Source organism: Cervus elaphus, chromosome 19, assembly GCF_910594005.1.
Source record: "Cervus elaphus chromosome 19, mCerEla1.1, whole genome shotgun sequence".
Taxonomy (NCBI): domain Eukaryota; kingdom Metazoa; phylum Chordata; class Mammalia; order Artiodactyla; family Cervidae; genus Cervus; species Cervus elaphus.
The window spans coordinates 76878663-76896283 of NC_057833.1; the positions used below are offsets into that span (position 1 = coordinate 76878663).

The 17621-nt window shown below is 41.3% G+C and overlaps 1 protein-coding gene across 1 annotated transcript in view; it reads left to right on the forward strand.

The window, feature by feature from the left end:
- DSCAM (DS cell adhesion molecule) overlaps positions 1–17621 on the forward strand; it is an 823896-nt gene that overhangs the window by 158714 nt on the left and 647561 nt on the right. The window contains exon 2 of the mRNA XM_043875189.1: positions 8008–8325. Coding sequence (XP_043731124.1) covers positions 8008–8325 — 318 coding nt within the window. The remainder of the gene's footprint in view (positions 1–8007; positions 8326–17621) is intronic.

Genomic DNA, 17621 nt, shown 5'->3' on the forward strand with positions numbered 1-17621 from the left:
ACATTTTCTTCTGCAAGGTCTAATCTGCTGTTAATTACATTTGCGTATGTTTCATTTCATGTACTATATTTTTCATTTCAAGAAGTTTCATTTTGGCTATTTTTATATTGTCCACTTCTCTCATCAGTATGCTTTCCTTTATTATCTTGATGATGCTGGGAGAACAATCATTCTAGCCATTTCAATGCCCATGCATGCTGATACTGTCATCTGCCATCTCGGTGTCTGCTTCTAGTGAATAATTTTACTTCTGACAATGGGTCATATTTTCCTGCTTGTTTCCAGTCTTTATCAGATGTCAGATATTGCAAACATTGCATTTACACATTAATCATTAAATGTTACGGGTATTGTAAACATTACATCAAAACTGTTGGACTTTGTTTCTTTTCATTAACCAGCATTGAAATTGGTGTATTGTGCAGTTAAGTTCCTTGGGTTCAACTTAATTCCTTCTGGAATCCATCCCTTTTAAACTCTTTTTGTGATTAATTTGGCCCCTGGTAGTGATGAAATATACTTTTGAGTGCTCTGTCTGATACCCCGTCTACTAGTTCTTTCCTCTCTGGCTGGAACATGAACTAACCCCTCCTCTATGTAAGCTTTGGGGATTTTCCACCTGCTCCTTTCTGCTATTTCTTATCCAGCATCAGTAGTTTCCTCACATACATGTAAATAACAGTCCACACCTAAGACTCATCAAAGGGAATCTTCTTCAGATATCTGGAATTCCCCTTCCATGGAATTCCTTCTCTTTGCTTTCTTTTTTAAAATTTATTTTCTAATTAGAGTATAATTGTTTTACAATGTTGTGTAGTTTCTGACTCACAATAATGTGAATCAGCCGTGTTGCTGTTGTTCAGTCTCTGAGTAATGTCCGGCTCTTTGTGACCTCATGGACTGCAGCACTCCAGGCTCCTCTGTCCTCCACTGTCTCCTGGATTTGTCAAATTCTTGTCCATTGAGTCAGCAATGCTATCTAACCATCTCATCTTCAGCTGCCCCCTTCTCCTTTTACCTTCAGTCTTTCCCAGCATCAGTGTCTCTTCCATTGAGTTGGCTGTTTGAATCAGGTGGCGAAGTACTGGAGCTTCAGCATCAGTCCTTCTAATGAATATTCAGAGTTGATTTCCTTCAGGATTGACTGGTTAGATCTCCTAGCATCAGTTCTTTGGTGCTCAGCCTTCTTTATGTTCCAAATCTCACATCCGTACATAACTACTGGAAAAACCATAGCTTTGACTATATGGACCTTTCTCGGCAAAGTGATGTCTCTGCTTTTTAATAAGCTGTCTATTAGATGAACTAGTCCCTCCCCTGTGTGAGCTTCAGGGGTTTTCCACCTGCTTCTTTCTAGTGTTTCTTAATCAGCATGAGTGGTTTAATCATACACATGTAAGTATCAGTCCAAACCTAAGACTCATAAAAGGGAACCTTCTTCAGTTCTCCGGAATTCCTTCTCCATGCAACTTCCTTCTCTTTGCTTTTCAAATCCAGTGTGTTTGGCCTCCTCAGGCCCAACTCAGAAATTCCACCAAGTTCTTTTTAGGTTTCCTTCCTTTTGGGATGACTTGGGAACTTTCTCCAGGCTTTAACCTGGAGAAGGAAATGGCAACCCACTCCAGTATACTTGCCTGGAGAATTCCAAGGACAGAGGAGCCTGGTGGGCTCCAGTCCATGGGGTCACACAGAGTCAGACATGACTGAGTGACTAACACTTTCCTTTCCAGGCTTTAAGCTGACTGCTAGTGGGACACAGCTCATTTCTTTCCTGCTTTTAGAACTTACTGTTTTGTATTGCCTGAATGCTTACTTACAAGAGGGTAAATCTAGTTCCTGTTTTGTTTTTTCATGGACAGAGACAGAATTTTAGATTTCTAAGTTCTATGTCACTGTGAAGTTTTATCCAGTTCTTATTCATGAGGACAGTGACATTGGATCTTCAGTGCTGGGGAATAGATAGAATGATTGAAATATATTAGAGTTAAATGAAGAATTGCTCTAACATATGAGCGTGTTTTATAACCTAACTTGAAATTATTTCGTAGACCTTTGGAATGCTTTCCTAGTCTCTATGAGACCATCTATTTATCTGCTTTCAGACTGTCTGATCAAGATGACACTAAATTTCAAAGCACTTGTGCTAATGTGAGAACAGCCTAGAGTCCAGGAATCAGCTAAGGGTTATGCTTTCTATGTAATATTTGCTGAAGGCTTAGGTATCTTCCTTTTCATTTTGGAAGACCTTTATCAAAGCAGTTCATTTTACTAAGGACATTCAGTCACATCTTCCTGTGAAAACAATAGAAGCATTTTGGTCCTAAATGGCATTTCTATTCAAATAAATATACCCAGTTTGCTAATCTAATGGTCTGTTTAGTTTTCATGTTTTCTGATCTCTGTGAGGAAGTTGACACTGTTGAAAACTGCTGGTTGACTTCTAAAAATGTTGTCTTTTGTTTCTAAGGCATCATTCTCACTAGGATCTGGGCTACTGAGCTCATAATTTATTCTTTATCTTCATGATGGTTCTTTCTTTCCCCATTTGTTTAAAATATTGTTTTAATTGAAGTATAGAATACATACAGAGAAGTGTGCATATTCACAGAGTACAGCTTAATGAAATTTTCATGAGCTAAATTCATCAGTGTACCCAGCACCCAAGTCGAGAAAATGAAGACAGCCAGCAGTCTGGATAGACCCTCATCTCATTTCTATTCTCTATGTCCACACACCGCCCCCCCCCCACCGCCCCCCCCCCACCGCCCCCATGAATCATCATTATCTTGACTATTAACATCATGGATTATTATTTTTTCTATTTTATGCTTGATATAAACGGAATAATAAGTTATGCACTCTCATTGTATCTGCTTTCCTTCAACGTTATGGTTGTGAGATTCACAACCATTTTGTTTGTAATGGTTCATTCTTATTTTTATTTAGTTATTTGATGTTGAAATGTGTAACAGTACATTCATCCAGTTTTTATTATTGATTAGGCTTCCCAGATTGTGCTAGTGGTAAAGAATCTGCCTGCCAATGCAGGAGATGAAAGAGATGGCGGATTCAGTCCCTGGGTCAGAAGAAACCCTGGAGTAAGAAGTGGCAACCCACTCCAGTATTCTTGCCTGGAAAATTCCAGGGACGGAGAAGCCTGTTGGGCTACAGTCCTTGGGGCCACAAAGAGTTAGACATGACTGAGTGACTGAGTACATTATTATTGATCATATCTGAGTGGTTTATAGTTTGGGACTCACAACTAGTACTGCTATGAATGTGATGTTTATTTTTTATGAGTGTATGGGTGGATTTCTGTTGGATAAATACCTATGAACTGAATTGTTGAGTCATGGGGTATGCGTAGGTTTAGCTATGGCAGTTACTGGTGAATAGTTTCCACAATAATTTTATCAGTTTACATTTCCACCTGCAGTGTCTCTGTTTCATGTAGCCTCACACCCTTGAGACGCTCATTATAGTCTGTCTTTTCTATTTTAGTTATTCAGTTATATGTGTAATGGTAAGCCCTGTGCTTTTTAATTTACATTTCCATGATGACTATTGCCATTGAGTATTTTTTCATGTGTTTATTGGCTATTTATATATTGGCCTTTGTGAAGTGATCATCCAAGTCTTTTGCCCATTTTTTATTTAGATTATTTTTTTTTATTGTTGACTTGCAGGAGTTCATTATGTATTTTGGTGCAAGTCCATGGTCAGATATCCATTGCTCACTTTTTATATATTAACTATCCCTGAGAATCCATCTCTGGTTTTTGTCTCTTCTTGTTCTTCACCCTCTCCTTGGTATATGATGGTAGTTGGCATCTTCTCACCTCCCTCCTGCCTTTGATAACTCAGTGTCCTGCTGTGTCTATGCCTTCTGCCTAGAATCTTCTTTCCCTTGCCTTTTGGGAAGCTACCTTCATCTTTCCCAGGTTGGGTTAGTTTCTCTATCATTTATGAGTCTATAGCATATTGTTGATAATCCCTGGTGGCTCAGTGGCAAAGAACTTGCCTGCTAATGCAGGAGACTCAGGTTCAATCCCCAGGTCAAGAAGATCCCCTGGAGAAGGAAATGGCAACCCACTCCAGTATTCTTGCCTGGGAAATCCTGTGGACAGAGGAACCTGGGGGGCTACACAGTCTATGGGGTTACAAAAGAGTTGGACAAGACTTAGCAACTAAACAATAAGAAAAATAATTATCACTGATCTTGTTTAATGACCATGCAGTCCTCTAGACCAGAAATTCCTGGAGAGCAGTGACATGACTCCTGCAGACGTGTGTAACCTTGACCTTGCATGAGGCCTGGCAAGAGCAGATGCCCAGTAAATACTGTTGCATGCATGAATGGTTGTGTCATTGCACCCTGTAAAGTTTCTCCCAGTTACTTCTTTCACTTTGTCATATTTGAATTTTAAAGAGAGCAATATTGACTTATTTTTCTTTTAAGTGTAACGTTCTCCTTTATGTTTGTCACTGGAGTCTTGGTTATACCATCTGTTATAAGAGTATAAAATATGGGAAATCTGCAAATGAAAAAACAATTCTCCACAGCTCCTTCCTTTACTACCCTTAGTGTTTACACCCCATGATTTTATACCTTGACTCTCACAAGATTCTGCCAAGTGTTTTGTTGAGCGCTAATAAACTACAATTATTTTTAAAGATCTTTCTCTCTCTCTCACATGCATACACACACATACACACACACAAACACTTCACATTAAGATTGCCTATGCCCTTATTGGAGGGAGCCAACATTATTGTGTATAAAGTGCATACAACACTCCATAAATAAAGTACTACTATTTAAGCAGATGGATGGGCCCTTGGATGAAAGAAATAAAAACTGTTGGAATGTAGTTTGGGTTTTCTTTTGCCTGTGGCCATATGATGTGTATCTTAGAAAGCAAGTTTGTGTTACATTATTAAACCCAGTGGTGTGAAATAGAAAGACTCAAGTGGAATATCTAAAAAATGTAAGGAGAAGTGACAGTAATCCCCCAGAGGTCACTTATCTCTTTAACTGCAAGGATTAAACATTTAATTTGCATTTTCTCAAAGTCATTTAAATAATTTCATAAGCTGCCTCTTGGAATGTGTCTTATAGTAGAAAATATACATTTAATTAAGAAATATTTCTTACATGCATTCACATTTTCAAAGACTGCTATTCTTCACAAGGCAACTTTTATGACACAAAAGAGTAAATTCAAATTTGACTAAATTTTACTTGGTTTGAATCACGTACAATTCAGTTGACAGAGGAGTAATGTGGGTAGGGAAAGAAAAGAATTGGGGTGGAATTAATTAGCCTCAAGAGTGACAGTTACCTCGTTCCTAACAATATGTTTGGGGTGATGTCAGTTTCCTAAAAAGCTCAAACCCACAGTGCTACTATCAGCATTTTCATTTGAGTTGGAAGCTGCAATGTTTGGCTATTAACTGTGCTTCTGGTCTGAGCCAATTTCTTAGTTAGCAATAGCTTCCATATTCTGATTTACCAAGTATTGTTAAGACTTTAGGTATGGTTGGGAGAGAAAACCATCAAATAGTTACTACTTGAGGAACACCTCTTTCTGTCTTCTCTTTGGGTAAATCTGTCACTTTTACACAGTGTATTTTTTTCTGTCCTCTCTTGATGAATGGTGTTCACTCTGCTGCCTGCTCAAAGATAGCCAGCATTGACCATGGCCAAACTTCTGATTACTGCTGGTGACAGTGACCAAGAGAAAGCAGGTGGGTCTCTAAGGAGCATATGTGGAGGATGGCAAAGTTCGTGAACAGAGCTTTCCCAAGATTTGCCTTTGAACAGTAAGGGCAGCCAAGTAATGAAATAAAATCTTCATCAGGGAGACTGAGTCCTGGTTCTGCAATCTCCTACCCTGAGTCCTTGCTCCAGGGACAACCCCTCTGAGTCTCCACCTCATCTTCTGTGGAGCAGAGCCTGGTCTAACCTGGCAGGGTTATTGTACACAGGAGTAAATGAAATAACACCTCCGTCTCATAATATTGCCTGGCATGGCAGGGGCACTCAGCAAATGTTATTCTCATCTCTGCCCAGTGAGGTTAATTCCCAGTATCTAGGGCTTCTTTGGGCTTCCCTGGTAGCTCAGCTAGCAAAGAATCTTCCTGCAATGCGGGAGACCCTGGTTTGACTCCTGGGTCAGGAAGATCCCCTGGAGAAAGGATAGGCTACCCACTTCAATATTCTTGGGCTTGCCTGGTGGCTCAAATGTTAAAAACTCTGCCTGCAATGTGGGAGACCTAGGTTCAATCCCTGGATTGGGAAGATCCCCTGGAGGAGGGCATGGCAACCCACTTAAATATTCTTGCCTGGAGAATCCCTATGGACAGAGGAGCCTGGCAGGCTGTAGTCCATGGGGTCACAAAGAGTTGGACATGACTGAGTGACTAAGAACAGCGCAGGGCTTCTTTACTCTCTTGTGAACATGTGACAGGGTATGCATTTGTTTTTAGAAAGCCACACAGAAACATAAATGTCTGAGAAGTAGGTCTTCATTGCATTTGTACATCTTTTGTTTAAGTTTTGGATTCTAGAAGTTGGATTGTTTTGCTTCATGGAAAGAACACTCCACAGCTGTCAATGAGTACAATGTAGTCTCTCAATAAATTCCTGGAAACCTTTGCAGACATTTTATTTGCAATAATTAAAACAGAAACAACTGAGGCAGCCCAAGTCAGGGAACTAGTTTAGAAAATCATCTTATATAAGATGTGCATACACCTATAACTTATAGTCTGCTCTCTCTGTCCACAGTTCCTCTGTATCCAAAGATCCAACCAGCCAAGGATAGTATAACACTGTAGAATTTCCTGTTGAAAACTGCCTGTGTATAAGTGGACCCACCCAGTTCAAATCAGTGTTGTTCAGAGTCATCTGTACTTGTGAAGTCTGAAACATGACATTATATGTATGAAATAGTGTTAAGAGTATGAAGCAGAGTCTGTAACAACTGCCTGTTTCACGTGTGCATAGTATGACATAGTTTAACCCTCTAGGCTGTAGGTGGATGGACCAGAAGAGTAAGTGAAACAGAATCTGCCATAGGCTGGTGGAATTGAATGATACTTTTGTCTAAGTTCTCTTTATTATCACAACATATTTTCAACAACATCAAAAAATCACCTTGTTGACTGGATTTTTCAGAAAACCAACTGGCCTTTCCAAAATGCTTTACATCCAGATCTTCAATTGTAATTTTAAAAATCTGTGACTAATTTCATTCAAAATTAGTTCTCAATGCACACTTTCAACCAGAGCGATTTGATTCTAGCAACCGGATCTAGTGATTCACTCACGTAGCTTCTCCTTATGAAATGCCCATGGCTTGTTTTGCTCTGTGCCCTAGGCAATAGTGTGAGCAAATTATGGCTTTGTTTCCTGAGCTTTACATTCTAGACAGGTCAACAAACAATAAATGAATACAAAACTCAAAATAAATTCCGATAGTGGTCAGTGCCATGGAGATAGAATAGGACTCTGGACACAGGGCTGAAAAGTCATCTATTCAAAGTTTAAGCTCCAGGTTAACTTAATTTGTGTTGGGCTTCCCAGGTGGCAAAGTGGTAAAGAACCCACCTGCCAATGCAGGAGATGCAGGAGACAGGGGTTGGATCCCTGGGTCTGGAGGATCCCCTGGAGTCAGAAATGGCAACCCACTCCAGTATTCTTGCCTGAAAAATTCCATGGACAGAGGAAACTGGTGGGTTATAGTCCATGGGGTTGCAGAGTCAGACACCACTGAGCACATCCATAACTTAATTTGTGTACAAATTGTGAAATGAAGCTGGTGCCTCTCTGTCCGTAGTAGGTTGAGCAATTTTGAATGATTAAGTTTTCGTCAAGGCTTGTGACTATTTCTCCAAATAACCTCTTGAGGTCAGGTTGACATGTCAACATGTTGATATGATGTGTTCAAAGATAAGTGCAGAAGGTGCACATTTCTGACACTCCCTTGTGTTGTCTCCTTGCAGTTTTCAGTGAGGACCTTCACTCCAGCCTCTACTTTGTCAATGCATCTCTGCAAGAGGTAGTGTTTGCGAGCACCACGGGGACCCTGGTGCCCTGCCCTGCAGCGGGGATCCCTCCTGTGTCTCTCAGATGGTACCTAGCGACGGGCGAGGAGATCTACGATGTCCCCGGAATCCGCCACGTCCACCCCAACGGCACTCTCCAGATTTTCCCCTTCCCTCCTTCAAGCTTTAGTACCTTAATCCATGATAATACTTACTATTGCACAGCTGAAAATCCTTCAGGGAAAATTAGAAGTCAGGATGTCCACATCAAGGCTGGTGAGTACAGCTCCTCCAACTTTATCCCTTCTATGCCTGCTGAGGGTCTGGGTGGGCAGTTATAAGTACTAGGATGCCACCAGCTGGGAACTGGTGAAAATCCTGTCATTAGTTCATTATTTTGATGGATGCTTTGAGATGTCAGAGTGCCTTAAACGAAAACGCTGGAATTAATGGTTTTAGTTTTAATTAATTGCTAGAAAAATTAATGGTTCTTTCTCCCAGTGAAACAAACACACAGATACTGTGAATATCACCTTTAGCTTCTTGTTTTTACTGAGATAGTTTTCTTATCATTCAACATTTTGCTGTTTGAATAACATGTATGTCAAAAGTGTTCGGGCTTCCGAGGTAAAGAACCCACCTGCCAATATAGGAAATGCAGAAGATGTGGTTTTGATCCCTGGGTTGGGAAGATACCCTGGAAAAGAAAATGGCAATTCTAGTATTCTTGTCTGGAGAATTCCATGGACAGAGGAGCCCGGCGGGCTATAGTCCATCGAGTCAGAAAGAATTGGACATGACTGAAGCAACTTGGCATGCACGCAGGCAGAAGTGTTCAGTGCATTTGTAAACCCTGACAACCCTGTTTCTATAAATCACCAAACACTGTGGAAGGGGGGAACATCCTTCTGTGGCATTACGTTTGCCCTGCAGCTCTTGGGTCAGTTTTAATGTAGCCACTCAACAAAGAGTCCTTGAGCTCCTGTAGTGAATCAGGCTCTGTTCCAGGTACAGGGAGTAGATGGGGAAAAAAGGCCTGACGTGTGTCCGTGTGGACATAATCCTAAAGAAGGAGTCAGACAATGGATAAATAAATTTGAGTCAGAGTTTATAATGGAAAGTTGGCCTCTGTTCCAGGCACTATGAAATTTGCTGAGTACATGTAAAGAACTGAGGAGAGGAAAAATATCAGCCAAGAATCGACGAAAACCTTTTCATCAGTTCATTGTGATATTGATGGCTGCTTTGAGATGTCAGAGCACCTTTTTCAGATTTTGGAGTGGCTTATGTTGCCGGAACTAAAACTTGAAATTAGTGACATCGAGTTGCCGAAGTCTAAAGGATAACCCAGACTTGTATTTTGACCAATTGATACAGTTTCCTGTTCCCCTTTCTGCTCCTTCCCCCACACTCTGTCTCAGAGGCAGAGGGTGGAGGTGGAAGATCGGAAGACAAAGGGAGAAGAGAGGACAAGGAACTTAACTGGAATAAAGCCATAGCATCAATGTTTATTGTCAGTGAAACAGCATCAGTCCAATATTCTTATATTCCTTGTGAAATACAAAAGGCTCTTTTAACAGTTTTGACTGCATCACGTGTTGCTGGAATGTTGTCAGTAAATAAACCCTGAATTGATAACGTTCCTTTCAACATCATACTGTATTTTTTTTTTTAATTGCCGTAGCCACCAGCCAAACCAGGAATACAGCCTGAGGTTCACAGACATCAGACGTTGTACAGACAGGACATATTGTGTCATTCTATAGGTATAATCAAGCCCCCCAAAACACACACACAGCTTGACTCCAGTTAGCAAGCAGTATTTTTGTTTTTTTTAAGCCTAGCCTTTCAAATACTATGGCAGACTGGCACAGCATAATGACGAATAGATGAGAATGTGACTTTGATGATTGTCTTATACACCAGGTAGCTGGGAGAACTTTGTAATAATTTCTGCAGCAAGTGTGAAGGTGAGATTTGAAGACATCATAACATGAGCAAAATATGAAATGTTTCTGAATTTCTGCATATGATCTCTTTGATGTGAGAGCAATCAGACATTAGACTGTGACTCATCCTGCTAGCTACTCATTTCCCAGCTATATTTTGATCTCCATGACATGCTCGTGAATTCCAAGATGTGCACAAAAATGCAGTTAAGAAAGGAAGAAAAAATTGGCTTTAATCAAAAGATATGAAAAGTTGATATCCCAAATAATTAAAATGAAGCAAATGAAATTTGTGTAGGAACTCCTAAACCTGACAAACAGGGAGACATAGTGAATGCCTTTTACCTGGCAGGCTAACAAGTTTAATGATGTGTCATAAAAATGTATTTATAAACTACAAAGTACCACTTAGAGTAAAATCTGGAACTTCAAACAGCTATACTTGTCTGTGTTAATCTGCTATTTCTGTCTTGGGTTTCCTGTCAGAAAAAAGAGTTAAATGCTTACTTCTGTTTTAACTGCTATTTTCTAAATTTGTCATAGAATTGATTGTTTTTGCACTACCACACAGGTTTTAGAGGGATGGAAATTCCATCCTCTTATCCGGCATCTAAGCTATGTTCCCACTTCCAGGGAGTTACGTGATGGCTATTTGTGTGCTGGTATTCTTGACATCTAAGGCCACGGAAGCACATGATGTCTGCATCAGTTTGAACTTACAGGACGGGCGTTTTGTTGTCCAAATGAGATTTCCTTTCTCACTTCTTATTACGAACACATTATGGTACAGAAGGTGATACAGTGGTAAAGAATCCACCTGCTAATTCAGGAAATGCAGGAGACACGGGTTTGATCCCTGAGTCAGCAATATCCCCCGGAGGAGGAAGTGGAAACCCACTAAAATGTTCTTGCCTGGTAAATTCCAAGGACAGAGGAGTCTGGCAGGCTACAGTCCATGAGGTTGCAAAGAGGCGGACACGACTAAATGACTGAGCATTGAAGCACAATGGTTGTAATATTTAGATTGTTTACTGGGTGTTGGGCAGTCTGGTGTCACCATTTTTATGTAAATGCTGTTCAGAAGGGCAGGGGAGGGAAGCCCGTGTTCCACAGGGATGCCTGTCTAGCAGATCTGAGCAGGATGAGCTCTGACTCAGGGGGACCTGCCTGCAAATTAGGTCAGTTCAGTTCAGTCACTCAGTTGTGTGAAACCCTTTGCGACCCCATGGACTGCAGCACGCCAGGCTTCCGTGTCTGTCACCAACTCCCAGAGCTTGCTCAAACTCACATCCACTGAGTCAGTGATGCCATCCAACCATCTCATCCTCTGTCGTCCCCTTCTCCTCCTGCCTTCAATCTTACCCAGCATCAGGGTCTCTTTTAATGACTCAGTTCTTCGCATCAGGTGGCAAAAGTATTGGAGCTTCAGCTTCAGCATCAGTCCTTCCAATGAATATTGAGGACTGATTTCCTGTGTATTGGGTCATCCTAAATTTCTGAGCGTCCCTCTAGATTGACACTGAGATTTTTCTGGAATAATCCATTAGGTAAATGGTCTCATAATCTCTCCTTTGTAAGTACAAGGAATTCTTATTCTTAACAGTTTTCAGTGACTTTGACTTAGGTTTGACTGTCAACAAAACAAGGAAGTTTCATCCATCATGTCTCCTTAATCAGCTGTCTGTCTTCTCCACATAAATTACTTTTCTTGTCCCTTTTGTCCTAGGGACTGAAATGCAGATGGGTTATGTGAAGCACTGCTTCTCTGCCGATGCTGTATCTCTACCTAGCAAATAGTAATCAGCTATAAGGCCTTGAGCAAGTCAAAAAATTTCTAGTGACTATTTTCTCCTTAGTAGACTGTGGTTAATAAGATTTGAATGGATCACTCATTATTAGAGAAATGCAAATCAAAACCACAATGAGGTACCATTACATGCCAGTCAGGATGGCTGCTATCCAAAAGTCTACAAGCAATAAATGCTGGAGAGGGTGTGGAGAAAAGGGAACCCTCTTACACTGTTGGTGGGAATGCAAACTAGTACAGCCGCTATGGAAAACAGTGTGGAGATTTCTTTAAAAAACTGGAAATAGAACTGCCATATGACCCAGCAATCCCACTTCTGGGCATACACACTGAGGAAACCAGATCTGAAAGAGACACGTGCACCCCAGTGTTCATCGCAGCACTGTTTATAATAGCCAGGACATGGAAGCAACCTAGATGCCCATCAGCAGATGAATGGATAAGGAAGCTGTGGTACATATACACCATGGAATATTACTCAGCCATTAAAAAGAATTCATTTGAACCAGTCCTAATGAGATGGATGAAGCTGGAGCCCATTATACAGAGTGAAGTAAGCCAGAAAGATAAAGAACATTACAGCATACTAACACATATATATGGAATTTAGAAAGGTGATAACGATAACCCTATATGCAAAACAGAAAAAGAGACACAGAAATACAGAACAGACTTTTGAACTCTGTGGGAGAATGTGAGGGTGGGATATTTCAAAAGAACAGCATGTATACTATCTATGGTGAAACAGATCACCAGCCCAGGTGGGATGCATGAGACAAGTGCTCGGGCCTGGTGCACTGGGAAGACCCAGAGGAATCGGGTGGAGAGGGAGGTGGGAGGGGGGATCGGGATTGGGAATACATGTAAATCCATGGCTGATTCATATCAATGTATGACAAACACACTGGAAAAAAAAATATAATAATAAAAAATAAAATAAAATAAAATAAAAAAATTTGAATGGGGCTTCTGCTTATAGCTGAAATGGAGTAGCAGAGACCAAATTTACCCTTTTATCTGAAACAACAATAGCACACAAACAAAAATCAAGTCACCAAACAAATCAATCTAATTAAAAGAAAATATCAAAAGAAGGCTGGAGTAGCTATGTTAATATCAAAGTATATTTCAGAGGAAAGAATATTACCAAGGCTAAAGAATAGGTCATTATGTAGAAAAGGTCAGTTAACTGAGTATGAATATTATAAATTTTATTTACCCATAACTTCCAAATACATGAAGTAAAAATTGTTAGAGATGCCAGAAGAAATAGGCAAATCAATATTTATAGTTGGAGATTTTAATAACCCTCTGTTAATAACTGGCAGAAAAAGACAGAAAATGAGCAAGAATAAAAAATACTTTTATGACACTGCAAACAACTTGACCCAATTGACATTTAAATATGGAACATTCTATCTAAGGAGAGCACAATACACATTCTCTTTAAGAACACACAGATACTTACTAAAATCATATTATGAATGAAACAAATTTCAGGTGAACTTCTAAAAATATTAGTCATATAAAGTATGTTCTCTGACTACAATGGAAGTAAATTAGAATCACTAACACTAAGATCTCTGGGAAGTCTCCAAATATTAGGATACTAAAATAACACACTTCTAAATGGTGTCAAAGAAAAAACAAATGGTAAATAAGAAAGTATTTTGAACTGAATAAAAATGAAAGTATAGTATCTAATAATTTCAGGAATGCCACTAAAGCAATGTTTAGGGGGAGAAATAAGTTCTAAAAACTTACATTAGAAATGAAAAATGATCTCAAATAGCAATCACTAAAAAGCCTTATTTGATAAACGAGTAACCAAATTATTATTTATCCACACAAGGGAATGCAAAAGAATGAATTATTCATAAGAAAATAGCAGGGAGGAATCTCAAAATAGTTATGCTGAATAGAAGAAGCCAGGTGAGAATATATGTACTATATGATTCCATTTACATAAAATTCTTAAAACATGCAGACTAATCTTTAATAATGGTTGCCTGTAAAGAGGATGGGAAGGAGTGATTACATAGGAGAATAAGTCAACTTTTGGACGATGGATTTGTTTTTCTCTTGGTTATGGTGGTGACTTTGTAGGTATATGCATATGGTAAAACGTCAGCAAACATGTGCAGCCTGTGTGTGTGCTCAGTCGCCTGGGTCATGTCTGACTCTTTGCCACCCTGTGGATTGTAGCCCACCAGGCTCATCAGTCTGTGGGATTCTCCAGACAAGAGTACTGCAGTGGGCTGCCATGCCCTCCTCCAGGGGATCTTCCCAACCCAGGGGTTGAACCTGAGTCTCCTACGTTACAGGCAGACTCTTTACCACTGAGCCCCCGTGCAGCTTGCTGAATGTCAATTATTTCATACGAAGTTGTTTTAAGGAAAAGCCAGTGATAGCACATTTCTGACATATTAGAGTTGTCTTGATGTTCACATAACAGTAGCTAGTAATAGCTGTACATATGGTGGGCATCTCTATACCTCTCTGCCCAGCCCACAATAACTCCCTTAATTGTCTCTTGCATCCTCATTATAGAAAATGGTCCTGAATCCCTGGTCACAGATGATTGTACTAAGAGAGGGCAGTTAACCAAGTTAGTCTATTAGTTCCTGTGTCCTCTGAAATTGAAACTGAAATCTTGAGAGAGAGATTTTGAGAATGTGGGGTAGATAGTTTTCATCATTCATGTGACCTAGAAAAGAAGAGGAAGACTATTTGTGAGAAAAGAGAAGGGCAAAGTCTGCATCAAAGAGATACAGGCTGTGGTACTCTTCCTAAGGCCCACTCGCAGGTACCAGGGCTCTTACTGTCTTCAGAAAATGTTTCCTATTTCAGCTCAAGGTAGCTCAAACCGGCTCCTCCCACCAGCAGTCAGAGAGACTCAATAAATAGATAGTGTGCTAGACATTGTGCCGAGTCCTCTAAGCTGCACAACTGTGTGCAGTAGATGTTATTTCCATCTTCAGATGAGGGAAATAGAAGCCTCTGTGAATCTGCTGTTGGCTGTTCACAGGGGTTGTGGTTGGGAGGGCAGTTTAGCTAAATAGCACTGGGCTGGTATCTCACAGTCTCCAGGATATTTTGTGCTCATTGTCACCTTTTCTTTGCTCCCTGCTTCCTCTCTGCCTCCTAAGTCCCGCTGGTCCTTCAGGGCCAACTCAAGGCTCAGGTTCCCTGATTCCCTAGATTCCTGTTACCTTTAGTTATTTTCAGACCCATATACAGTCTTTGACTGTTTTCCTCTAGTTGTTCTGTCATGTGAATTTTATTCTTTTCTTCAGCTAATTATTCTATGCAATGTGGGGATTTCCTTAGTCCTTGAGCACTGCTTGACATGAGGGTGTGTTCTACATGTAACTGATAATTTGAGGCATCTCCCAATTTAGGTAATCAGCTACAAAATAGAAGATAAAAAAATAACAATTTCAATAAAAGTGATGCAGTGCCTTAGGGTTACATTGTACCTCTGATAACCATTTTCCCAACAGGAAAGACATCAGGCACAAGCCCTTCTACCTGCCCAAAGTCCTCTAGTGTTCCAAAGAAATCCAACATTTGTTTGTTTTGCCTCTTCAGACCTAGGGATCAAGAGGGTTAGGAACAGTCCGAATCCAGCCTTCAGGAAAGGACCTGCCTTCCTTGGCAATGTCCAGTTCTCCAAACTTTCTCTTTAATCCTCTCTATCCCATCTTCCCCCATCCTCTGATTCTTTCATAGACATATTGGGATCAGGGCTGACTTCTTGGGATGAGGCCAGCCACACAGGGCCCAGTGCTGAGGGACTTGTCCTCAAACTTAAAGCTCTGCTGTTGCTGTTTTGAAATATAAATGCTTTTCTTTTTCCACTTGTGTTTTCTGGGGGAAGTGTTTTCGAGCCATGGGACATGCTCCTGAGGCGTGTAGGGAGTTTGAGCTGTGTTTCAGCTCTTGTAGGGTCCCACCCCCTGCCACCCCCTGGGGTGGGTTCTCAGCCACCTCCCCTGAAGTTCTTGGTGCCCCAATCCCCATTTTGCCTCCACCTCCCTAGCGGCACCCAGCGGCCACTGCTGCCCCTGTGATCCCTGGTAGGCTGAGCCCTTCCCAGCCTCCTCCTCACTGCCCTGTCCAGCAAACACTGGAGTCCTGCCTCCTGGTGGGGGCCTGGGCAAGTGTGGGTGCAGTGAGTGCATACACGCTGAAGTGTGATGGGGCCTGTCTCTGCCCCAGCTGGCAGCGCCACAGTGTATTGGCAAGTGACTCGCTGCGGGTGAGCCTCTTGCCCACCTCCCATCCAGAGACCAAGAGCGTCCAGACACTGAGATTGCAGTCCCTTGGGCATCACTTTTCCACTGTGGGTTGGGGCACCATGCCTATGGGAAGGGGAGATTACCTTTCTCATCCCTGGCTGTGACATGGTGCCTCAACCCAGCAACTGGCAGGAAGCTGGCCTTGAAGCTGGTGGGCTGTGTGTGCCGAGTCACAGAGTAGGGTCTGGGAGCCTGTAAGGATCTTCACTTGACCATCAATGATCCCTGCATCCTAGTGAGTGCAAAGTATGTAGAAAAAGAAGTTGAGAGCAAGACCATAGAAGAAAGCAAGCATTTTATATTTTATTAATGTTGTTCAGTCACTAAGTCATATCCAACTCCTTGTGAACCCATTGACTATAGCCTGCCAGGCTCCTCTGTCCATGGAATTTTCTAGGCAAGAATACTGGAATGGGTTGCCATTTCCTTCTCCAGGGAATCTTCCTGATCCAGGGACTGAACCTACATCTGCTGTAGTGGCAGGTGGATTCTTTACCACAAAGCCACCTGGGAAACCCTTATTTTACTCATATGTTTAACTTTTCCCTTCTTTATAAATAAGGGCCTTGGATTTTCATCTTGCTCTAGGCCCCACAAATTATGTAGTTGGCCCCATGTGGTTAAATTAATCCTCATAGATTAATGAAGGGCATGAGGCTTTTCCTTATTTACTAATTATTTGCATTTAAAGGGTTTTTCCACTTTAAAGAATGAAGTCTAACATTGAGGGTTGGATGAATGCACATTAGCTGTGCGGTCCCTTGCTCAGTGTATGTGCCTGATTTTGCCCCAAAGTCATATCACTATAGATCCTCTCTCTCTGACTCTGCTATGATATTACATCTTAGGAAAGGATTTCACAGCTTATGAGTGACCAAGGGACACTGAAATGACTGTAGTGGATGCTGTTGAGAGTCAGACCCCCCCAGGTCTGCAGGCTTGTGGCTGAGAACTTGGATTTGCAGTTTTCAGAGGATTGCATATGCCCTGGAGCTCCTGCACACAGAGAGTGGAAAGTGCCTGGTAATGCAGAGCCCTTGGGCCCTCGGAACCAGCCCCAAGCTGTCAGAATACAAAGTCCCAGCTCCGGGCATGAGGTGGAGTGGCTCTGAGGTATAAGTTATGTTCAGAGTTTCCCCCCTTCTTGGGGTCTGCTCCTGGGAAGATCCCAACCTAGGACGCAAAGCACGATACTTAAGTAACACCACCCTGTAAAGGAAATACCAATCATGTTTAAAGCAATAATTACTTTTTGCCAGTTTTAGGTTTCTTGCCTAGTTTCTGTTATACAGTCAACTCTCAGTATATTTGGGTTCCAGATCTTCAGATGGGGAGTACTGAGTGTACTATGTCATATTATCAATATGTAAGAGATTTGAGCATCCATGGAATGTGTTATCTGCAGAGGTTGGGTGTCTCAGAACCAATCTGCTACAGATACTTAAGGATGACGATGGTTAGTGGTAGTTGGATGTAGACTGAAGACTAAATCTACACAAATCTCTTGGGAGGTTT